Source organism: Schistocerca americana, chromosome 4 (assembly GCF_021461395.2).
Source record: "Schistocerca americana isolate TAMUIC-IGC-003095 chromosome 4, iqSchAmer2.1, whole genome shotgun sequence".
NCBI classification, from domain to species: domain Eukaryota; kingdom Metazoa; phylum Arthropoda; class Insecta; order Orthoptera; family Acrididae; genus Schistocerca; species Schistocerca americana.
The window spans coordinates 819,411,431-819,437,761 of record NC_060122.1 but is presented as its reverse complement, the minus strand read 5'-3'; the positions used below and the strand labels follow the sequence as shown (position 1 = coordinate 819,437,761).

General features: G+C 41.7%; 1 protein-coding gene across 3 annotated transcripts in view; it reads left to right on the top strand.

The window, feature by feature from the left end:
* Positions 1-26,331, top strand: part of LOC124613951 (muscle M-line assembly protein unc-89) — a 722,488-nt gene that overhangs the window by 681,847 nt on the left and 14,310 nt on the right. For 2 of the 3 annotated variants that reach the window (XM_047142722.1, XM_047142719.1), the window contains exons 36-37: positions 6,374-6,568; positions 17,956-18,429. In XM_047142722.1, the coding sequence (XP_046998678.1) occupies positions 6,374-6,568; positions 17,956-18,429 (669 nt within the window). The remainder of the gene's footprint in view (positions 1-6,373; positions 6,569-17,955; positions 18,430-26,331) is intronic. The other variant, XM_047142721.1, reaches the window with a different exon arrangement.

Sequence of the window (26,331 nt, the reverse complement as noted above, 5' to 3'; positions counted from 1 at the left end):
TAAGCAACAGATCATTCAGAAAGAAGACGCTGCAACACATCATTCAGCTGTCGGAGATTCTTTGGTCCTACTCTATGGTCCTCGTGATGGAGAAAGATTGCACATGGTGTTTCTTCGTTGATTACCAATGGCTGAACTAAATAACCACACAGGATGTCTACTCATTGGCACAAATTGGTGATAACTTGAACTACTTCAATGATGTGAAGTCATCTTCCACTATAGATATGCAGATTGAGTGTGATGAGGGTGACCTAGAAAAGACTTCTTTCATAACACCTGATGGCTTTTATGAATTCAAAGTTATGCTGTTTGCTCTGTGCAACACTCCAGCCACATTTGAACACTTTATGGACAACCTGCTTCAACATTTTATATGGGTGATGTACCTTTGCTATCTGGACAACATTTCTTTCTCCAAGATATTTGAAGAGCATCTAAGTCACTTGACAATTGTGTTGAAATATTTCCATATATCTGAAAATGTGCCTCTTCATTACCAAAAAAATAAAAATCTTGAACAACTAGTTAATGGAAATATTCTGCCATGATCTGGAAACAGTAAGAACTTGATACAGAAAAAGTAAGAGCCATAACAAGTTTTCCAACTTCTCAGCATATTTAATGTGAGAGGTTTTCTTGGAATGTGGTCCTACTATGCACAGTTCATAAAGGATTTTATTTGCAAGGAATGGGCACTACAAGAACTGCTGCCAGGAGGTACCAAATTCTCCTGGAATGAGGAGCAATAAAACAGCAAACAGCTCATCATCGAAATGAAGAAGCAAGACAACTAGCATGCAAGTGGATGTTTAAGATCTGGGATAAGGGACATGACTTACAGTCTAGTTCATCTACTGTATATATTTACACCTGTGCAGAAGGTCAGACTATCAGAAAAAAAGTTAAAGCACTTCTTTGGCATGTACTAAATCCAGTGTTGCCTGTGAGACATTGTGTTTGAAGTTGAGGATGATGACTGTACATTAGAAAGACAAAGAACAGAGACACCTTCCATGTCATTCTCATGCTGTATGCTTAGCAACAGGAAGGGTTTCTTATAAAAGAAATGTGAACATGTGCTGATGATTGCAGTGCCTTGGCAGAAGCAATTAAATCAGAACATTGCAGCAAGCATGAAGATATGACAACACATCCACAATCTCGGGATTTACCAGCACCACCGTATGAAAGACCACTGACTAGATCCAGATCCAAGAAGCTATAGTCCATTCCAAAATTTGTTTTACGACCAAGGAGACACAATTCAAATCATCCACCATTGTGTAATGTCGGCTGGCAATTCGTGGCTCACTGCTTTGAGTCTCACCTCCTGCAATTGTTTGTCACCAAACATTTGTGATTTCTGGAATGTTTTGGGACTTATTTTTTGGTGGAATATTTTCACGTGTTAGATCATTTTATCTGCACATAGCCAGGATCAGTGTCTGGTGAGGGAAACCGTTCAGCTCTTTGTGTACTTTTGTTTGTGCTCAATATACACTCCTGGAAATGGAAAAAAGAACACATTGACACTGGTGTGTCAGACCCACCATACTTGCTCCGGACACTGCGAGAGGGCTGACAAGCAATGATCACACGCACGGCACAGCGGACACACCAGGAACCGCGTTGTTGGCCGTCGAATGGCGCTAGCTGCGCAGCATTTGTGCACCGCCGCCGTCAGTGTCAGCCAGTTTGCCGTGGCATACGGAGCTCCATCGCAGTCTTTAACACTGGTAGCATGCCGCGACAGCATGGCCGTGAACCGTATGTGCAGTTGACGGACTTTGAGCGAGGGCGTATAGTGGGCATGCGGGAGGCCGCGTGGACGTACCGCCGAATTGCTCAACACGTGGGGCGTGAGGTCTCCACAGTACATCGATGTTGTCGCCAGTGGTCGGCGGAAGGTGCACGTGCCCGTCGACCTGGGACCGGACCGCAGCGACGCACGGATGCACGCCAAGACCGTAGGATCCTACGCAGTGCCGTAGGGGACCGCACCGCCACTTCCCAGCAAATTAGGGACACTGTTGCTCCTGGGGTATCGGCGAGGACCATTCGCAACCGTCTCCATGAAGCTGGGCTACGGTCCCGCACACCGTTAGGCCGTCTTCTGCTCACGCCCCAACATCGTGCAGCCCGCCTCCAGTGGTGTCGCGACAGGCGTGAATGGAGGGACGAATGGAGACGTGTCGTCTTCAGCGATGAGAGTCGCTTCTGCCTTGATGCCAATGATGGTCGTATGCGTGTTGGTGCCGTGCAGGTGAGCGCCACAATCAGGACTGCATACGACCGAGGCACACAGGGCCAACACCCGGCATCATGGTGTGGGGAGCGATCTCCTACACTGGCCGTACACCACTGGTGATCGTCGAGGGGACACTGAATAGTGCACGGTACATCCAAACCGTCATCGAACCCATCGTTCTACCATTCCTAGACCGGCAAGGGAACTTGCTGTTCCAACAGGACAATGCACGTCCGCATGTATCCCGTGCCACCCAACGTGCTCTAGAAGGTGTAAGTCAACTACCCTGGCCAGCAAGATCTCCGGATCTGTCCCCCATTGAGCATGTTTGGGACTGGATGAAGCGTCGTTTCACGCGGTCTGCACGTCCAGCACGAACGCTGGTCCAACTGAGGCATGAGGTGGAAATGGCATGGCAAGCCGTTCCACAGGACTACATCCAGCATCTCTACGATCGTCTCCGTGGGAGAATAGCAGCCTGCATTGCTGCGAAAGGTGGATATACACTGTACTAGTGCCGACATTGTGCATGCTCTGTTGCCTGTGTCTATGTGCCTGTGGTTCTGTCAGTGTGATCATGTGATGTATCTGACCCCAGGAATGTGTCAATAAAGTTTCCCCTTCCTGGGACAATGAATTCACGGTGTTCTTATTTCAATTTCCAGGAGTGTATGTTCTTTCAGTATGAAGTGTTAGTCCTTGTTGACATTCCTGCTCTTGTAACTGATACTTGATTCTGGATTCCACATAACAAAATTTTCAGATGGGAGAATTACCCTGACAACCCACAAGGTAATTTCCATATTGATTTTGTTTCCCAATCTCTCAAATAGTTTTTCACAGATTTATGTGTGGTCATTTCACATTTTTATTCTTATGTTTCCTGTGTTGGATTTCAATATTGTATTTTACATTTTTACTTCCAGTTGTTACTTCTTAAGTTTATCTCCATTTCTTACAGTGTTTACCCCAGTGATCATTCTCAATGCCATTATATTCATTTCCTCTTCCTACAGCTGCATTTGATTTCTGGTTGATAGCTTCTCCAGCAACCCACATTAATTCAAAAGAACATATCTATCCTAGAAAATCTCAGCCTGACATCCTATTCCTGAAAAGCTGCCTAACCCATGGATTCCTCCCCAATGAAAGCCAACCAGTGTTTCATGAATGCCTTGCAGTCTCCAAATTCTGTCAATCTATATTCCCCAAAAATATCCCTGTCACAGGCGTACTGAATTACCTCTGCTTCTTCCTCTGGATTCTCCTATTATGTAAGTCCGATTTCTTACATCTCCCAAATTGTACTTCTAACTCTCTAGTGACTGGTAGAACACTCTTGAACATCAAATCCCAGAGTGTGTCCTTCCATTATTTGTGTACCATCCAGTACTTTTCCAGCACCATAACAATGTGCAGTTGGTTGTAATATTGTCCAGAATCTTCTTTACCATCACTTAGTACATACACCAAATTCAGAATGATAGCTGCTCTGTCCAGTAAAGGCTGATGGTATAATTCTTTCACTGAGGTAGTCATAAATTTAATTTGTATATTCCAATTTTTGTCTGCCATTAGACCTAAGCTCTTCACAGACCAGTCTTTTTGGGAAGTGCCCCAATATATCACAATGACATGTCCTTTATTCCCAGTGCCTTCCTCCTAATTTCAGTTATAGTTGAAATATTGATTTTTCTTAGCTACAGGTGTTTTGGAAGTAATTTTCTTTTACTATTTAGCCCTTTAACATTCCAAATGACAAATATAAGTACATTAAAAATTCCATATTCCTTTTTATACCTTTAGTCAGCATATAGATACATCAAATCCTACGCCTGAAGCATCATTGGTGTTTGTGACTAGAATGTTTACTGTTATGAGGATACTAGCCTCTTGATACATTAGGCAGGTGGAGGGGGCCACCAACCCTATTGTTTTCTTGTAGTTGTGTTCCTTGCTTAGGAGACCAGTTTTCAAAATTTTTCAAAATATTCAGTTTTATTTTTGTAATTTCTTCTTGTAGTACTTCCATTTGCTTGTTTTCTGTTTGTGTGCCTTTTTGTGCCCATGTGTGTCTGGTGTGAGGCAGGGGGGGGGGGGGGGGGGGAGGGGGGGATGTGTTAACGTTTTCAAGCTTAAACCACTGCCCCAAGAGAATGCTGTAATATTTGCACCATTGTTAGACTAATTATATTGTCTAATGTTTCATAACACCTTTGTTACATTTAGGTTTAGATAAATCAATAGAGATTTAATCTAACATTGAAGCCACTGTCAATTTATGATGTTTCTCTTGTGTCTTTGCTGCTGACCATTGAGCATGTTCATATATGTCGATACAGAAATGGTTTGGTGGTTGAGAGAGAGCAGACTGAACTTGTTTTCTGTTTCAAAATCCTGTTGACACTGGATGAAATATTAGTGTACATACTGTATGCTTATAACTCAAAAGTAGTGGTCTAATATGTGAATGATGTCATTTTGCTTTAGGCTGCCAAGCAGAATGATTTCATTGGAAAATTTCGCTAAGGCTGTCAACCCAGTCCTCATCAAAATTGTAGTCTAATATGTGTCAGTCCCTCATCAAAATTCTAGTCTAGTATGTGTCAGTTATTCTAATTGAATGTTGTACACAGTCTGGAAAACTGTAGTTAATAGTAATTTCTGATGCAGTACTCTAAGCCTTTTGGTACTCACAAACTATCCTACTGCTCTCACCAGGTGACTCCTGCATCTGTTCCTCCTTACACAGCTTGCATGTTTCATACTGATTACTGACACTAATAATGATGATAAGTCAAACCCATTATAACATTCGCCATTCTTGTGAAATATGTCAGGATGTTAAACATGTGGAGAGCTTCTTTAGCCAGAACAAGCAGTTAGGTACCGGTAATGAATGATATGATTACTGAGACGACTATTTTTTCAGTCATATATCACAATTTTAATTATAAAATATCACCATTCAGTGCATCATGTGACTTACTGAGACCTTTGTGACTATCATAATGTTATAAGAAACCAAACACAAAAAGACGCTACACTGTGAACAGGCTGTTAACGTAATTTTATTTCCAGCATATGGAGCAATTATAGTTGATATGCTGCAGCATTTGACCAAGGACTTATTACTGTTTGTGTTGCTCTGTTTTAATAACATCCTACTTTATTTTAAGCAGAAGATATATTTAATCCTTTTTCTGGAAGAAAAAGTGTCTGCTGTAAACCAAACAGAGACACACATCTTCAGAGATAATTTAGTAAATTCTATTTTTATGAAAGTCATTATCAGGTCTGATATGAAATGATTAACCTTAAACTTTGGAAAAGTACTCAACTCATGCAGTTTTATAATGTCAAAATTGTCCACTTATAATTAATTTATTGAACTAATAAGAAATAATAAGTGCTTACTGATGAAAACTGAAAAACTTTGTGTACATGTCCTAAAATGTTTATATTGAGCTATTTTTGCTGCGAGAATAACTTTCTGCTATGAAAATTTGGAAATCAGCAATAATTTAATATTTCTGTGCAAATGTCTGCCACACCGGAGAGGTGTTTCCAATTCAGATAGAAGCTCTCCCTCCTTAACAATTCCTTTGCTGGTGAGGACATATTGAAGAGAAATAAGTAATGAATTGCAAGGCTGTAAATGGCTAATTTGTAGCCATTCAATTGCACTGAATCTTTTAAAGAGAATGGTCAGTTGACACTTTCTGTATCATAACGTTTATTGTAAATGTGGTATTTGAAACATGTAACTAACTAAAATGAACCAACAGTTAGTGTATGTTTGAGCATAATGGAGTTTTTCATTTGCTTACTCATAAATTTTTGAGATTCATGTAAATGTAAAAAATTATACTACAGATAACAATTCAGTTGAGAGCTGCAAAAATCAAAATAACTCAGTCTCTTATTTGTTTGGATATTGCCACTCTTTCATTTTCCGCCATGTAGTATGTGCTGTATTGTAGAAAACCGTTACAGTTGTAAAAGCGATAAATGAAAGACTGTGTGCATTAATTTTGTTGGAAACAACATGCTCTGGAATGCACATGATCTATAGTGTAAGTTAGTATCATGGAGCTAATTTTCAGTATTTACTTCTTCCAGATATTGCATCAAAACACATGAGTGAAATGACGAGCACATTTAAGTCCAGAACACAAAAGTTTGTGGACGATATCATAACAGATATGAAAGTGACTAAACCAGACAAGTCTATCCTGAAACCAGCTACACCTGCCGTCACAAATGGTGATAAAGAGCCCCAGGCATATAGAGAAGAGTCTAGAGCATCCCAGTATGGTAAGACAATGCTTATCTTCCCCTTTCTTCTCATTTCACCCGCTCCCCCTGTTATAACTCAAAATTTGAAATGCTTAAAATACAATTTGATTGTGTATTTATAATAATTTTAGACATAATTTCATAATCAATTTCATTGGCCAGTTTCACAAATTTAGTATTTAAAATATACTCTACATGAGAATTTTTAAAAGAAATACACTGATATAACAAACGTCACGGGATAGGCACCTAATATCGCGTGGGGCCCCCCTGCGGATTGCAGTGACATACCATGGAAGTGAGTGTACAAGTCCCTGGTACTACTCCGGAAACAGTTGACAACAAATTGTTTGCAGAGCAGCAGCCAGTTCTGGTCTGTATGTGGCTGCAGGATCCATGACACGGAGCCTGCCTTCCATGGGGTTCACATCTGGGCTCCAGGGTGGTCTTCTCTGTCTTTGAACCTCCCCTGCATGTTGCTGGAACCATTCCTGGGTGACGTGTGGGCGATGTGGCAACGCATTATCATCTTGAAACACTGCAGAACTGTCAGGATGATGGAAGGCGAAAAATGGGTGGAGATGGTCCCCCAGGAGCTCAGCATACAATGGACCATTCAAAGTCCCTTCCAGAAGAACGAGGGGCCCCATTCCATAATAGAAAAATGTACCCCAGAGCATATCAGAGACACCACTGCCTTGGCCTGCACCTTCTTGGCAGGCAGGATCAATCGATTCATTTGGTCTGCACCATACACTGGGCCTCCCATGTGCAGTGCCAGCTCCCATACCCCAAGGAACCCATGTTCCTACAGATTGTCCTCTGGGAGACATGTGTAGCATTTCCTGTGTTGAATTGAGCCATGATTCATTGCACTGTTGCCTTTCTGTCCTTATTGATGATCCCTCTCAGATTTCAATGGTCATTGTCATCAAGGGTGGCTAGACAGCCAGTAGTTCATCTGTGGTGGACTGTGACACTCTCATTCACCCATTCACAACACACCCTGGACATGGCTGAATGTGTGAAACCAAATTCCTGCGCCACTGCCGAAATAGAAATTCCGACCCATTGGGCACCGACCACCATACCCGGCTCATGACAGTGTTTCATGTTACACAAACCACTTGCACAACCACTTCTCATAAGATCTCCTATATGACTGCAATTGACAGGGGCAGTGTGGTGCGCATACAACACACCTGTGTCATCTTTGCACCACTATTCCACGTCAGTGTATTACTGGTGTTTATCTTAAGCGTCTTTGTGTCAAAAGAAAAATTCACTTGACAAAACCACAAAATTACAAACAGACTGAATGACTGGCCACTATTTTCCTCGAGGAGATGAGATTCCAGCACTGCCAATAGACATGTATGAAAATGTAAATGCTAATCTTGGCTCACAGAAGTACTAGTTCCTGCCTCAGGAGTAAAAGAGGGATACTTTAGAGAAAGTTTGAAAGGAGTGGCAAACTGCTCGGAGCTTAGGTTGAGCGAGTGTCACATTTTGCGAGCTTGGAGGGAACTGTAACATATTGCAAGTAATACGCTGTGGCATCGTACACAGAAGACTTTTATGGAAACAATTATGAAAAGGTACAGAAACTGATAAACAATAGAAAACATGACTGCAAGATGATAGTTGGGGATTTTAATTCATTAGAAACTGAAAAATGGAACTAAAATGAAAATGACTACATTGTATTAAACAATAAAGAAATTGTGCAGCACTAATGATCCTCAAGCACTTATTTACAAATGATCATAAACTCATAAGATGGAGGCAGGAAATAAAAAATGTTGATCCTGAGAATTTATTTATGAATAGGAAAGTACAGTAGATTCAGTTAAATTATCAAAGAAAGGTTACACAAATGTAGACAAGTGAGGCAATTATTTAGCAAGGATATTTATGCCAATAGCATAGAGAGAGAGAGAGAGAGAGAGAGAGAGAGCGAAGGAGGGAGGGAGGGAAAAAATGAAAATGAAATCTCAGCTGGAACAATCAGCTACACAAGAGTGGGCAATAGTTAATAACAAAGATTATTACATTTTTGAATTAAGTATATAAAGCCAAGTGAGGTACTAAGAAAGGAAATGCTCTAGGTTATGAAGATATTCCAAAGAAATTAAGCTATAATCGTTCTGCATCACAAACAGGAAGACTAAGAATAGACCTGTCAGATTTCTCTCCAAAATGTATGAGATATTCAGTAAGATTATGTGCGGAACTAGTACTTGGTTGAGGGGCGACTAGACACTTCAACAACAACAACAACAAACAATGGGATTAGCATTGCCAGAGCTTAACAAACAGCCTCTAGTCCCCTAATGTTCCATCAATGCCCGTTGCCAACTGGCCATGGAGATGGGTGCCTTCAATAACTGCTTTCACAACAATACTTATGTAATTTATTAATAATAGTTCACTGAAAAACAAGACTTAAAACATTTCATAGAAAGACTGGTTAAATAACTTTTCCTTTGATTAATCAGGTAATAAATTATCAACCAGTAACAGTAGCAAACAACATCACTTCCAAATAAAAACTCACAGAATCGTAATGGTATAAAGGTACCTTACAAACTTCAAAATTCACTTTCATTTAACACACAGATATAAAAACATATCCAAAACTCACTGTTAGCATAGTTGTCTATTGGCAGTATTTATAACCCGCTGAACTACAGCACAGAACTGACAATTTCAAATCTGTCCAATGAGTAATCCTGATAACAGAAAATCGTGTTCACAAGTAAGAAATATAATAACTTTATGACAATGCCCATCCAGCATTGGCCACACTTTTACACAATCGTAAATTTCGTTGAAAAGTGATAGTTATTGCTCAATCTCCACACAGTTAAGTAAACTAACACCGTAGAAGTCACTGAAGGTTAATACACGTACCATATTCCACTGCTTTCTTCTCCAATATCATGACATCCTTATTGCGGGTGAACATGCTACAGTACAGAGTGTTCAGGTTGGACCCAAACTGTCGTGTTTATCTGCCGTCGCAAAACACCCGCAAACGACATTGGCCACAGCTTGGCATAAATTGCGTCCATACAATTGCAGAGCCCACAGCTTATCGTTCCACAGCAGCGTTGAACTCCGAAGCATCTCTGTTTCACCATCAGTAATTACCACAGAGTGCCAATATTATTAATGACAATTCGGACCATCCGGACCCCAACACTCTGCCGTTCTGTCCTTCTCACTCAGTACTCTCTAACCCTCCACTACTTGTTGCCAGAGGGCCACTCGCCACCAACTCGGCGCCCCAGTATCTCTGGCAAGGCCAATATCAACCTTAACACTCACGGTGGGAACACAATCATGCCAAAAATTGGCACATTACAAACAACTGAATTAAAGAAAACATTGGACATTAATCAAAAAACAAACAAGTTGGCTTTGGATGTGGATGTAGCACAGTGCATCATTTCCAAGTCACGAACAAAATCACAGAATTGAACAGTGAGTGTGAATTACCACATTACTTGGGATTCATGTATTTTGTGAAAGAATTACCACAGTTTCAATGAAATTTTGCTAACAGCCTTTAAGATACAAGGTGTTGATTCAGTATATAGGGGTATACTAAATAAATCTAAAAACAAAGATGATGTGACTTACCAAATGAAAGTGCTGGCAGGTCGACAGACACACAAACAAACACAAACATACACACAAAATTCAAGCTTTCGCAACAAACTGTTGCCTCATCAGGAAAGAGGGAAGGAGAGGGAAAGACGAAAGGATGTGGGTTTTAAGGGAGAGGGTAAGGAGTCATCCCAATCCCAGGAGCGGAAAGACTTACCTTAGGGGGAAAAAAGGACGGGTATACACTCGTGCACACACACACACACACACACACACATATCCATCCACACATATACAGACACAAGCAGACATATTTAAAGACAAAGAGTTTGGGCAGAGATGTCAGTCGAGGCAGAAGTGCAGAGGCAAAGATGTTGTTGAATGACAGGTGAGGTATGAGTGGCGGCAACTTGAAATTAGCGGAGATTGAGGCCTGGTGGATAACGGGAAGAGAGGATATATTGAAGAGCAAGTTCCCATCTCCGGAGTTGGATAGGTTGGTGTTAGTGGGAAGTATCCAGATAACCCGGACGGTGTAACACTGTGCCAAGATGTGCTGGCCGTGCACCAAGGCATGTTTAGCCACAGGGTGATCCTCATTACCAATAAACACTGTCTGCCTGTGTCCATTCATGCGAATGGACAGTTTGTTGCTGGTCATTCCCACATAGAATGCGTCACAGTGTAGGCAGGTCAGTTGGTAGATCACGTGGGTGCTTTCACACTTGGCTCTGCCTTTGATCGTGTACACCTTCCGGGTTACAGGACTGGAGTAGGTGGTGGTGGGAGGGTGCATGGGACAGGTTTTACACCGGGGGCAGTTACAAGGGTAGGAGCTAGAGGGTAGGGAAGGTGGTTTGGGGATTTCATAGGGATGAACTAAGAGGTTACAAAGGTTAGGTGGACGGTGGAAAGACACTCTTGGTGGAGTAGGGAGGATTTCATGAAGGATGGATCTCATTTCAGGGCAGGATTTGAGGAAGTCGTATCCCTGCTGGAGAGCCACATTCAGAATCTGATCCAGTCCCGGAAAGTATCCTGTCACAAGTGGGGCACTTTTGTGATTCTTCTGTGGGAGGTTCTGGGTTTGAGAGGATGAGGAAGTGGCTCTGGTTATTTGCTTCTGTACCAGGTCGGGAGGGTAGTTGCGGGATGCGAAAGCTGTTGTCAGGTTGTTGGTGTAATGCTTCAGGGATTCTGGACTGGAGCAGATTCGTTTGCCACGAAGACCTAGGCTGTAGGGAAGGGACCGTTTGATGTGGAATGGGTGGCAGCTGTCGTAATGGAGGTACTGTTGCTTGTTGATGGGTTTGATGTGGACGGACGTGTGAAGCTGGCCATTGGACAGGTGGAGGTCAACATCAAGGAAAGTAGCATGGGATTTGGAGTAGGACCAGGTGAATCTGATGGAACCAAAGGAGTTGAGGTTGGAGAGGAAATTCTGGAGTTCTTCTTCACTGTGAGTCCAGATCATGAAGATGTCATCAATAAATCTGTACCAACTTTGGGTTGGCAGGCCTGGGTAACCAAGAAGGCTTCCTCTAAGCGACCCATGAATAGGTTGGCGTACGAAGGGGCCATCCTGGTACCCATGGCTGTTCCCTTTAATTGTTGGTATGTCTGGCCTTCAAAAGTGAAGAAGTTGTGGGTCGGGATGAAGCTGGCTAAGGTAATGAGGAAAGAGGTTTTAGGTAGGGTGGCAGGTGATCGGCATGAAAGGAAGTGCTCCATCGCAGCGAGGCCCTGGACGTGCGGGATATTTGTGTATAAGGAAGTGGCATCAATGGTTACAAGGATGGTTTCTGGGGGTAACGGATTGGGTAAGGATTCCAGGCGTTTGAGAAAGTGGTTGGTGTCTTTGATGAAGGATGGGAGACTGCACATAATGGGTTGAAGGTGTTGATATATGTAGGCAGAGATACGTTCTGTGGGGGCTTGGTAACCAGCTACAATGGGGCGGCCGGGATGATTGGGTTTGTGAATTTTAGGAAGAAGGTACAAGGTAGGGGTGCGGGGTGTCGGTGGGGTCAGGTGGTTGATGGAGTCAGGTGAAAGGTTTTGTAGGGGGCCTAAGGTTCTGAGGATTCCTTGAAGCTCCACCTGGACATCAGGAATGGGATTACCTTGGCAAACTTTGTATGTGGTGTTGTCTGAAAGCTGACGCAGTCCCTCAGCCACATACTCCCGACGATCAAGTACCACGGTCGTGGAACCCTTGTCCGCCGGAAGAATGACGATGGACCGGTCAGCCTTCAGATCACGGATAGCCTGGGCTTCAGCAGTGGTGATGTTGGGAGTAGGATTAAGGTTTTTTAAGAAGGATTGAGAGGCAAGGCTGGAAGTCAGAAATTCCTGGAAGGTTTGGAGAGGGTGATTTTGAGGAAGAGGAGGTGGGTCCCGCTGTGACGGAGGACGGAACTGTTCCAGGCAGGGTTCAATTTGGATAGTGTCTTGGGGAGTTGGATCATTAGGGGTAGGATTAGGATCATTTTTCTTCATGGCAAAGTGATACTTCCATCAGAGAGTACGAGTGTAGGACAGTAAATCTTTGACGAGGGCTGTTTGGTTGAATCTGGGAGTGGGGCTGAAGGTGAGGCCTTTGGATAGGACAGAGGTTTCGGATTGTTAGAGAGGTTTGGAGGAAAGGTTAACTACTGAATTAGGGTGTTGTGGTGCCAGATTGTGTTGATTGGAATTTTGAGGTTTTGGAGGGAGTGGAGCTGGAAGTGGGAGACTGAGTAGATGGGAGAGACTGGGTTTGTGTGCAATGAGAGGTGGTTGAGGTTTGCTGGAAAGGTTGTGACGGGTGAGTGAGTTGCCTTTCCGGTGGTGGGAAACCAGGAGAAACCCTTCGTAACCTCTTAGTTCATCCCTATGAAATCCCCAAACCACCTTCCCTACCCTCTGGCTCCTACCCTTGTAACCGCCTCTGGTGTAAAACCTGTCCCATGCACCCTCCCACCACCACCTACTCCAGTCCTGTAACCCGGAAGGTGTATACGAACAAAGGCAGAGCCACGTGTGAAAGCACCCACGTGATTTAGCAGCTGACCTGCCTACACTGTGACGCATTCTATGTGGGAATGACCAGCAACAAACTGTCCATTCGCATGAATGGACACAGGCACACAGTGTTTGTTGGTAATGAGGATCACCCTGTGACTAAACATGCCTTGGTGCACAGCCAGCACATCTTGCCACAGTGTTACACCGTCCGGGTTATCTGGATACTTCCCACTAACACCAACCTATCTGAACTCTGGAGATGGGAACTTGCTCTTCAATATATCCTCTCTTCCCGTTATCCACCAGGCCTCAATCGCCGCTAATTTCCAGTTGCCGCCACTCATACCTCACCTGTCATTCAACAACGTCTTTGCCTCTGCACTTCTGCCTCGACTGACATCTCTGCCCAAACTCTTTGTCTTTAAATATGTCTGCTTGTGTCTGTATATGTGTGGATGGATATGTGTGTGTGTATGTGAGTGTATACCCGTCCTTTTTTCCCCCTAAGGTAAGTCTTTCCGCTCCCGGGATTGGGATGACTCCTTACGTGGAATGTTTCCCTCTATTATAACGGTATACTAAATAATACGTACATCAGTGCTATAGATCCATCACAGTAGTGAGGTATTTTGATTTGAAAAGGGATCACATAGCTAGATACCATATCACAAAAGCTATTCCCAGTGGCTTTTGGGGAAGAATTTAGATTCTCAAACTGGAAAAATGAAGATGGAACATGTGTTCTTTGAAAATAGTTGATGACCTAGTACTGTTTGTGTTAAGTGCAAATAAACTTCTACTACTAATGAAAGAAGTTAAAGGAGGAAGTCTTAAAGTAGACCTGAAAATAATTGATAACACCAGAATTATCTACAGTGGGTGCACAAATTTTTACACATTAACAATGTAATGAAAGAACCAGGTGATGGCTGTTGATATTTAGAGTAGTGGAAAACAATGACTGTGAGGACTGCACAGTAAATGATCTGAATAGTGTAAATGACCTGTAGTGCTTTTAGTAAACTAAGCAGAGCTTTAAAAATTAAGTTTACTGTGTGTCTGAAATTGCCAGTTTTGGCAGGCAGTGAGACATAAACTTTTAATGTAAAAAATGTCCAAAAATTTGGGGTTACTTGGTGACTGGCTGACTTACTGAAGTGGAGGATGTATTTGTATCTATTCTATAATGAAAATGGAATGAAGGTGAGTGGAGTAACCAGGGAGTCATTGATAGATGGACCAAGGAAGCTCTCGCTGGAGTCCAAGACAGAGAGAGAGAGAGAGAGAAAAGTTATGGAAGGTGGATATATGACATTAGAAAACGTACAGGACCAACACTGATGTGTTTAACTGAAGATTTTAAATAAATGTTCATGTGTGTTAACCCCACCCAATGAAAGATAGCTAAGAACTTTCTTTTCCCCAGTATAAACTGAGTGCCTAAGAGGAATGATTACAGTTAAGCTTCCAGAACAGGATAATATCAAAGTCTTTCTCCAAGTGAAAACCGTTTTTTGCCATTTATGAAACTCTTGACAGGGCATCCAACCTTGACCTAATCTCTCTCTCTCTCTCTCTCTCTCTCTCTCTCTCTCTCTCTCTCTCTCTCACACACACACACACACACACACACACACACACTCGCAAGCTTTTGGAGCAAGTAGGTCTGTGTTCTCGCAAACTGGTTGAAGGTGAAGGAACTGGGTGAAGGGAAAGGACTGGTTAGGTTTAGAAAAAGGGGTAGAGTTCAGGAAAGTCACCGAGAACTTCAGGTCAGGGAAGACTTACCGGACATGGTGAGAAGGAAAGACTGCACCGGAAAGGATTTGATAAACTGAGAGCTTAAACCTGGAAGATAGAGTAATATGCAAGATGAAGATTACTGCCAAAACATTGTGCATGAGTTAGTAAGAACGAAAAGCTAGACGCGTTGTATGTGAAAGACTTCCCTCATATATTACCAACTCCAACCATTTCCTGGATCAATGCCAGTCTCATTCCCACCACATACCTTGCTTGTCATCATTGATGCCAGCTCCCTCTGTATCAACATCCCCCTTGTATGTGGTCTGTCTGCTGCTGAACATTTCCTAAGTCACAACCCATATGATTCCGAACCTATGACATCCTTTCTGCTCACATTAATCAGTTTTGTACTTACCCATGTCTACTTTACCTTTGAGGGGCAGACATACAAACAGATCACGGATACAGCCATTGGTACCATGATGGCTCCGTCCTATGTCAACCTTTTCATGGGTTGCTTGGAAGGGGACTTACCTGGGATCCATAAGCCTTCAGCACCTGGTTTGGGTTTGGTACATTGAAGACTTCTTTGTCATCTGGACTCATGAAGAGATTGGCCTGTTTAAGTTCTTGGAAGCTCTAAATACATTCTCCCAATTAAATTTCACATAGTCCTATTCCAGATCCCTTGCCACTTTCATGACGTTGATTGTATCCTCACTGAAGGTCAGCTACACACTTCTGTCCACATTAAACCTAATGACAAACAACAGTACTACATTTTGACAGTTGCTATCCTTTCCATGTCAAACGTTCCCTCCCATACATCCTTGGCATTTGAGACAAACATATTTGTTTGGATGCAGACACTAAGAGCAAATATACCACCGTTCTCACCTCAGTCTTCACTGGTCATAATTACCCCATGAGCGTAGTTCAAAAGCAGATTTCCTGGGCCATCACATACAGTCCTTGTACTGCTGATCCCTCCAAAAACCAACTTAGGAGATACACCACTTGTCACTCAGTATTGTCCTCATCTTGAATGTATTATTAAGCTACCTTGACAAGGATATGACTTCCTAAAATCATGCCCTGACATGAGGTTCATCCTGTCAGACATCTTGGCTAGCACACCTAGAAAAGCTTTTCTTTTCCCTCCCAGTTGCATCTTATCCTTGTCAGACCCTATGCTCCTTCTGCACCCATCTCTCTACTCCATCTATAGCTCCTACTCCTGTGACTGTCGCCAATGTAAGACTTGCCCTATACACCCTCCTATCACCATATATACCAGCCCTGTAATTGGCAAAACATGTACTATCAATGGGAGAGCCACCTGTGAAATGACACATGTTGTGCACCAGCTGTTATGTAAACACTGTTCGGCCTTTTGCATCGTCATGACTACCACCGAGTTAGCAGCTGGGATGAATGGGAATACGAAGAGGGTGTATATTGGCAACACACAATATCCTTCAGAGCATCCTCTGCAACATGACAGTCATAACCTCGGCACATGTTTCATCATACATGCCATCAGGATTCTTCACCCAGATGCCAGTTTCTCTGAACTCCACATGTGGGGAACTGGTGCTACAACATGTCCTTGGTTCTTGCCACCAACCTGACCTTAATTTTTGTTACTTTCTTCAGACTCAGTATTTCTTCACAATACCAATTGCTTTCTTCACTTCCTTTTAGTTTTCTACATCTTTCATTTTCTGACCTGTCTGTTTCTCACCATCCCCCTCCCACCTTTATCACATAAATTCACTTAGATTTTCGCTCATATTAACTCATGCATGATGTTTTGGCAATAATTTCTGTCTTCCCTATTACCCTACTTTCCAGCTTTAAGCTCTCAGGTTTTCAAATCCCTTCCTGTGCAGTCTCCAACAATCAGTCTTTCCTTCTCACCCTGTCCAGTTAGTCTCCCCTGACCTGGGGTTCAATCTGTTTAGGTTCTTTTAGACCAACAAATTGATCGTTCTGTTGCAATGTGAGTTCAAGAAATTTTTCTCCCACCTTGACATCCTTACCCTGCTACAATCAGAAATAAGTGAGACATTCCTGACTTTTAATTTTATTTTTGCAGCAGAGTAGTCATACAGTCATCGTTTATTAATTCTGGACAATTATAGATTATTTGTTTACTGTTTACATTGGTAGATGTCCATTAGCTGTTACCATAAAGAGGACATGTCTTGAAACTACCTGGCAAATTAAAACAATGTGCTGAACCGAGACTAGAATCCAGCACCTTTGCCTTTAGCAGACAAATACCCTACCAACTGAGGTATCTGGACACTACTCACAAGGTTTACTTCTGCTGGTACCTCTCTCTCCTAATTTGCAAACTAAGAAGTTCCTCTGAAAACTCTTTTGTTCTTGGAGCACTTGTTCTGCAAGGTATGCAGAACTTCTGTGACATTTGGAAGATAGGGGAGGGAGGTAATGGTGGAAGTAAAGCTCTGAGAATGGGTTATGAGTCGTACCTCTGTAGCTCTGTCGGTAGAGTGTATGCCTGCAAAGGGTACAGGTTCAATCCCGAGTGTGGCATATGGTTGTTATGTGCCATGAAGTTTCAAATCAGTGCACATTTCATTACAGAATGAAAGTACATGTAAGATGTTCCTTCTCCGTTTTAAAACCATATGTGTTGTAATTGTTGTACTGCGCCCTCCCTGTCTGCATTAATTTGTTTTGGCTATAGAATAAAGCTGTTCAGATACCTAAATGATAAGTGATATTGTGTTATGTTATTTTTGGCATGCTTTATCACATTTTGGTACTTAATAATGGAAATTGTCATTAATTGAGTTAAAAGTCTCACTAATATTACAAACTTCAACAAAACTAATAACAAGATGGAACAAAACTAAGATACTCCTACATGAGAAATTTTTCGGAGAAGGAAAGTCACTATACAATGTAACATTCTATTTTATCATCAACTACTGAATTATTTTTTAGCACATCTATACATTTTTCCAAATGAAACTGTAGTAATTCCAAAATCATTTTACATTTGTGCTTAGGTACTAAACATATAGATCCTGATACAGGATTAATATACTTTAAATATGACTTTGGCTATGAGTTTGGTATTGTACTCCCTGGAGAAGGAGGAGGGAAGAAAGAAAGTCATGAACCAAAGCTGAAAGCTGCAGGAAAACAACCTGGTGACATTGATGTACCTGTAATCCATGAAAGAACAGATGGACAAAAGGAAACACAGACACCCAAGACTGTAACACCACAGTTTCGACCACGGAAGTTTGTCCATTCTAAAGCAGTGAAATGGGACCCCGGAGCATCAGAGAGTGAGATGTCAGAAGCAGAATGCGAGTCAGGGGCTCAACGCCGCCGTCTGTTACCTCAGTCTTCTGCACTTCCGGTGCACATTCAAATTCCTGCCGGCAGTGGGAGCACGGCTGACACACCCAGCCCCGTGTCACTGTCGCCCAGCCTGCCGAGCCTTTCTCCCCACCATGTTGGGGATGCATCAGCAGGTACTCACGTCTGGTGTATGTTTTTGTGTCATACTGTGTGACGTGACCTGTGTGTGTCATTCATTGGCTTTACTTCTGTGCTCTGTGTATAGTTAGATGCTTCAAGGCTAAATTTCCATTTCTCTTTCCAATTTTCCCACAACCTTTTTTGTATTTGAACTTCATTGGTTGTTAGTCACAGGTTTCATTTCTGTTATATCTGTTTCCTTTAAATATCATTTTCACAATCAACACTTTTTAATCACATTATTGCAGTTCTCCATCATAATTTACATTTTTGAAACAACTATTTTCCGGCCTTTTAATACTTTTCATGTCGGTTGTTTATATGTTGTTGGCATGTTGTATATCATATCTATGCTCATAATAAAACCTTCTTATAGACATTAACAATAGCACTGTTTTACTTAATTGTTTATTTCACATCTGATTAATGTTTAGGTATGTTCATTTTGGGTAGTGTAGTGACTTTCATTCTTTTCTGTCTGTGTTACTGTGTGAGGACACAAGTATTTTCATTGTTAAATTGTGACAAAATAACACAATTTTCGGCTATACAAAATGTTGAATAGTGCAATAAAGTCTGCGGATGTTTCTGTTGTAATAAAGAGCAGCAAGCCATCTAAATTCAACTGTTTTGCCTTAGAAAGCTGAGTATGACTGAAATGTTATCCAGTAGATTATTAAGTGTTTAACTCTTTCAGTTGTTTGCTGCAATCATTAACAAATGTCACATTACACTCTTCTAACTCCAGTTTACTAAAACTCTAATGTCTTAACTGAAATTAGCAAATGCAATGCTTAAATTATAAACTAACCTACACACTATCTAGAAATAAGGATGCTTAAATTGTAAACTGACCAATGTGTTGCTTTCTTTTAGAAATATGTAGGCCTAAAGGTTTTTGTGGTTAATTCAGAGAAAATGAAAAATGTTTGCTCATGGAAAGAAACGAGAGAGACAGATGATCCTGGTTTGTGTATATATAGCAACTAAATCAACTTTCATTTATATTCTATATTGTTGTTGTTGTTGTGGTCTTCAGTCCTGAGACTGGTTTGATGCAGCTCTCCATGCTACTCTATCCAGTGCAAGCTTCATCATCTCCCAGTACCTACTGCAACCTACATCCTTCTGAATCTGCTTAGTGTATTGATCTCTTGGTCTCCCTCCACGATTTTTACCCTCCACGCTGCCCTCCAATGCTAAATTTGTGATCCCTTGATGCCTCAAAACATGTCCTACCAACCGATCCCTTCTTCTAGTCAAGTTGTGCCACAAGCTTCTCTTCTCCCCAATCCTATTCAATACCTCCTCATTAGTTACATGATCTACCCACCTTATCTTCAGCATTCTTCTGTAGCACCACATTTCGAAAGCTTCTATTCTCTTCTTGTCCAAACTGGTTATCGTCCATATTTCACTTCCATACATGGCTACACTCCATACAAATACATTGAGAAACGATTTCCTGACACTTAAATCTATACTCGATGTTAACAAATTTCTCTTCTTCAGAAACGATTTCCTTGCCATTGCCAGTCTACATTTTATATCCTCTCTACTTCGACCATCATCAGTTATTTTACTCCCTAAATAGCAAAACTCCTTTACTACTTTAAGTGTCTCATTTCCTAATCTAATCCCCTCAGCATCACCCGATTTAATTTGACTACATTCCATTATCCTCGTTTTGCTTTTGTTGATGTTCATCTTATATCCTCCTTTCAAGACACTGTCCATTCCGTTCAACTGCTCTTCCAAGTCCTTTGCTGTCTCTGACAGAATTACAATGTCATCGGCGAACCTCAAAGTTTTTACTTCTTCTCCATGAATTTTAATACCTACTCCAAATTTTTCTTTTGTTTCCTTTACTGCTTGCTCAGTATACAGATTGAATAACATCGGGGACAGGCTACAACCCTGTCTCACTCCCTTCCCAACCACTGCTTCCCTTTCATGTCCCTCGACCCTTACAACTGCCATCTGGTTTCTGTACAAATTGTAAATAGCCTTTCGCTCCCTGTATTTTACCCCTGCCACCTTCAGAATTTGAAAGAGAGTATTCCAGTTAATGTTGTCAAAAGCTTTCTCTAAGTCTACAAATGCTAGAAACGTAGGTTTGCCTTTTCTTAAACTTTCTTCTAAGATAAGTCGTAAGGTTAGTATTGCCTCATGTGTTCCAACACTTCTACGGAATCCAAACTGATCTTCCCCGACGTCCGCTTCTACCAGTTTTTCCATTCATCTGTAAAGAATTCGCGTTAGTATTTTGCAGCTGTGACTTGTTAAACTGATAGTTCAGTAATTTTCACATCTGTCAACACCTGCTTTCTTTGGGATTGGAATTATTATATTCTTCTTGAAGTCTGAGGGTATTTCGCCTGTCTCATACATCTTGCTCACCAGATGGTAGAGTTTTGTCATGACTGGCTCTCCCAAGGCCATCAGTAGTTCTAATGGAATGTTGTCTACTCCCGGGGCCTTGTTTCGACTCAGGTCTTTCAGTGCTCTGTCAAACTCTTCACACAGTATCTTATCTCCCATTTCATCTTCATCTACATCCTCTTCCATTTCCATAATATTGTCCTCAAGTACATCGCCCTTGTATAAACTCTCTATATACTCCTTCCACCTTTCTGCCTTCCCTTCTTTGCTTAGAACTGGGTTGCCATCTGAGCTCTTGATATTCATACAAGTGGTTCTCTTCTCTCCAAAGGTCTCTTTAATTTTCCTGTAGGCAGTATCTATCTTACCCCTAGTGAGACAAGCCTCTACATCCTTACATTTGTCCTCTAGCCATCCCTGCTTAGCCATTTTGCACTTCCTGTCGATCTCATTTTTGAGACGTTTGTATTCCTTTTTGCCTGCTTCATTTACTGCATTTTTATATTTTCTCCTTCCATCAATTTAATTCAATATTTCTTCTGTTACCTAAGGATTTCTATTAGCCCTCGTCTTTTTACCTACTTGATCCTCTGCTGCCTTCACTACTTCATCCCTCAGAGCTACCCATTCTTCTTCTACTGTATTTCTTTCCCCCATTCCTGTCAATTGTTCCCTTATGCTCTCCCTGAAACTCTCTACAACCCCTGGTTCTTTCAGTTTATCCAGGTTCCATCTCCTTAAATTCCCACCTTTTTGCAGTTTATTCAGTTTCAATCTGCAGTTCATAACCAATAGATTGTGGTCAGAATCCACATCTGCCCCTGGAAATGTCTTACAGTTTAAAACCTGGTTCCTAAATCTCTGTCTTACCATTATATAATCTATCTGATACCTTTTAGTATCTCCAGAATTCTTCCAGGTATACAAACTTCTTTCATATTCTATATACCACTGTGATATACATGGTAGATATTATTTCCCATAGTACCACATTTTAGAGTTTTATCCCTTTCTATTCACTCATAAAGTTCAGCAAAAATTGTTGCTTAATGCCTTTAAGCATACTGTAATTAATGTAATCTAGTCTTTGTTGTCCCTACAGGAACTGTGTGTTGGCAGCTCTAGTATACTCATAGATGCCTCAGTTAATCATGGTTCTTGTTACTTCGTAAGTAGGCTACTTTGTAAGTAGCATCTACCAGTTCAGGTTTTTCAGCACTTTCGTGATTCTCCCCTCTAGCTCAGACAAACTTTTCACCATTCATTTTACTCTTCTTTGCATATACTCAGTATCCTCTGTCCTATTTGGAACGGGTCCCATATGCACAGCAATATTTAGGATGGGTCTTATTAGTATTTTATAACTACTTTACGATTAAAGGAGACCTAATACCGAAGAGCAGAACAATTGAGTTATCGATAGACACACACAAAAGAAAGAAAACTTGCTAGCTTTCAGAGTTATCCTTTGTCGAGGTAGTGTAAAATAAACAAACACACATACACACTCGTGCATTGACATGCCTCTGCCCCAACATGGTGCCGGACAGACTAATAATGTCAATTTTCTTTTGCAGCAAGTGGACTGGTTGTGTTTGGGGTAGGGCAGGTGGTTTGGGTAGAGGGAGAGGGAGAGGCAGGTAGTAAACAGGGAGATGGACTAGGGGCTAGCAGCTCAGGAGGAGGCAGCTAGTTTGCTGGCTAGGAATGCGGGAGGGAGGGATGGCAGGTACATGGGCTGGCACGATTGTAGTGGCCGGTGGAAAGTGGCACACACTGAAGGCGACTCGACTTGGGGATGTGAATTGGGAGGAGGTTACAGGAGAGAAAAGAAAAACTGTCGGGTGGACGATGAAGGGACAATGAGTTACCAGAGATTGAGGCCACAATGATTATGGAAGTAGTTAAGCTGGTGGTGGAGGGAAGGGTCCAGATGGCTAGGTTTTTGAAGTAGCCATTGAGCTTGAGCATGTCTCCAAGTTGCCTGGTGGACTGCTGGTAGGTAGCCATACCGACATAAAATGCTGAGCAAAGTTTGCAGCAGACTTGGTATATGACATGGTTCCAGTCACACCTCTGTCTATATTAAACCCACTAACCACCAACAGTACCAGTACCTGCATTTCGACAGCTGCTGTCCCTTCCGTACCAAGAAGTTCCTCCCATATAGCCTAGCCAACCATTGACGATATATCTGCAGTGACAAGAACTCCCTTCACTAACATTCTGAAAGCCTCCCAAAGGCCTTCACAGACAGGAAATACCCTAAAAACCAAGTCCACAAACAGATTTCCCATGCCGCATCTTCACACAGTCCCAATTCTCCCACCACTCCCAAGAATCAGCTACAAAGGAGCATTCCCCTCGCCACCCAGTAACACCCTAGACTGTAATGACTGAACCATATTCTTCATGATGGCTCTGATTACCTCTCATCCTACCCTAAAATGAGGGACATCCTATCCAAGATCCTTCCAATCCCTCCTAAAGCTTTATTCCATCACCCATTCAACCAACATATTTATCCTAGTCCATCCCTACACTCCCAGTCCCAGCCCCTTGCCGTAGGGATCATATCCCTCTGGCAGACAAGGTGCAAGGCCTGCCCAATCCATCCAAACAGAGTGTCTTACTCCAGTCCTGTCGCAGAGGCCACCTGTGATAGTTGCCATGTCATATACCAACTCTGCTACAATCACTACACAGCTTTGTATGTTGATGTGACAATCATCCAGCTTTCTACCAGAATGAATAGCCAACATCAAACTGTTGTGAAGAACAAAGACAACCATCTAGTGATACAACATGCGGCTGAGCACAACATACTCAGTTTCAATGGCTGCTTCACACCCTGAGCCATCTGGATCCTCCCTTCCATCACCAGCTCCTCTTAACTACCCAGAAGAGAGTTATCCTTACAACATTTCCACCACTCCTGTAACCTTGCTGGCTTTGATCTGAGGTAACCCACTGTCCCTGCACCCTCCACCCAACTGTTTCCCTTCCTCCGTCCTGTCGCATCTCGCAATTCACATCCCAGTGTCACCATCAGCAAGTACCACTTTCCACCAGACACTACTATCGTGCTAGCCAATATACCTGCCACCCCTCCCTCACACGTTCTTGGCTGGCAAACCAATCGCCCACCTCCAAGCCACTAACCACCAACCCCCCGTCTCTCTCCCTACTTCCTACTTCCCTCTCCCTCTACCCACCCCATCTGACACTACACCAACCACAGCCAGTCAGCCTGCTGCAAAACAGAATTGGCACTGTTAGTCTGTCTGGCACCATGTAAGAGCTTAGGCGTGTCTACGCATGAATGTGAGTGTATATATGTATTTGTATATTTTACTCTAGCTTGTCAAAGAATAACAGCAAAAGCTAGTAAGTTTTGTTTCTTTCGTGTGTGCTTACCGATAACTCAATAATTCTGCTTTTTGCTGCGTGGTTTCCGAACAATATGAGTATTTTGTAAGTAATCTCCTTTGTAGGCACATTGTGTTTTTCCAGTATCTCACCAAAGAATCAAAGTCACCCAAATGCTTTAAGTACAACTGAGCCTAATTGATCAGGTATTTCATATTCTCATAAACTGTTACACCCAATATTTATTTGAGCTGACTTGTTCCAGTTGTGACTCATGTGACTCACTGATATTGTAGTCATAAGATACAATGTTTTTTAAGACCACAATTTTACTTTTCTGAACATGTAAAGCCTTTTGTTGTTCTTCACACCACTTTCAGATCTTATTACAGTCTGATTATATTTGTGGAGCTTTCTTCTGTATAGTATTCATTATAGATCACTACATCACACGCAAAACATCTCAGGCTACTTTTAATATTGTCTTCCAGGTCATTAATATACAACATGAACACCAAGGGTCCCAACACATTTCCTTGGGGCACGGTGTATTTGTTTCTACATCATCCCAGAAAACAGGCTGTGTCCTCCATACCAAGAAATTCTGGGTCAAGTCACAAATTCCATTTAACACCCTCACATGATTTTCTTTTCATGAATAAGTGTTACTGTGGTTCTGAGTCTCAAGCAATTCACAATTCAGGAAATATTGTTTCTGCCTGATTGCCTTGATCCATGGCTTTCAGGATCCCGTGTGATATAAGTGTGGGTTATGCTTTGCATGACCAGCGATTTAAGAATCCATTCTAGTTGGCACAGAGGAGGTCATTCTATTGAAGATACCAAATTAAATTTGATGTCAAAATATGTTCTAAAATTCTGCAACAGATGGATATTAAAGATATTTGATGATAGTTTCTGAAATCATTTCTGCTAACCTTCTTGTAGATGGATCTGACATTCTTCTTCCTCAAACTACTGGACACAGTTTTTTGTAGAGGGATCTATAGTACATTAAGATTAAAAGAGTGGCTAACTCAGCTGGAAATTATGTATGGAATCTTATAGGGATCGCATCGGGTCCAGAGCACTAATTATCGCTATCAAATGAGGAATGTGTATTCATCACAGAAATTATCAAAATTACATTTCATTTCACATTTCAGGCCTACAGACTTAATCAGCCTCAGACCGTTTTGATCAGGTCCTCCACAGTTAATATGACTGTTAGAAGCAGGCCTTTTCTAATAGCTTCACACTGTTGGTAGATTGATATTTGTATCACTATTACTACTGGAGTTGGGAAATTGGCCAGAAGTGATATATGCTCACATGAAATTTACTCATAGGCAGACATACATTAGGGACTTGGATTAGATCAATGGACTCAGTTCTTAAATTTTTGCTGTCTTTCTGATTTGGCCTTTAGCGGGTGACATTTGTTGTTGGTTCAGAATATTTACATTGTGATTGTATGACACTTTCCTGTTGGCTATTCATGGACTACTGTAACCAGAATACAATTAGTGGAGTGGTCCCCAACCAAACTTGTTTATTGATTAATGACTTCTGCACCTTACAGAATCAGCCAGACACTTTGTGTTCACTACTTCTGGAAAGGTACATTTCTTCTGCCATGACCATATTTGCTCCAGTCCTTACTCCTATACTTGTGCGCTGTGGAACAGGATAATCAATTGTCTTGGAGAAGATCTCTCCCAAATGCTCACTTAACTTTAGGTGACATGATGATGCTATAATCTTTTGCACTTGCACAAGGCATCTCAAAATAATAGCAGTCAAAGAATGCTAATAATATAATGTTCTCTGGGTGCGCAGAATATATGTAAATTTTGTTCCGTGCTTTGTATAACACATTGCAACAATGACAACAATAAATATACACATTGGTTGTATAAATTGTTATAACACAGGAAATTTTGAGTTCTGTTTTTGTATACTTGTTGCTTTCTATTTTTTCTAATTATTTTGCAAATATACTAAGTGATGCACCATTCATATCTGCTGTGTAAATCTGTTTTGAGCTGAAATGCTTTTACAGCATTTGATGTAACTGAAACCTTGCTTGTGAAGAATATCACTACTTTGTACTTGGATGATACTTAACATATTTCCTGTGAAAA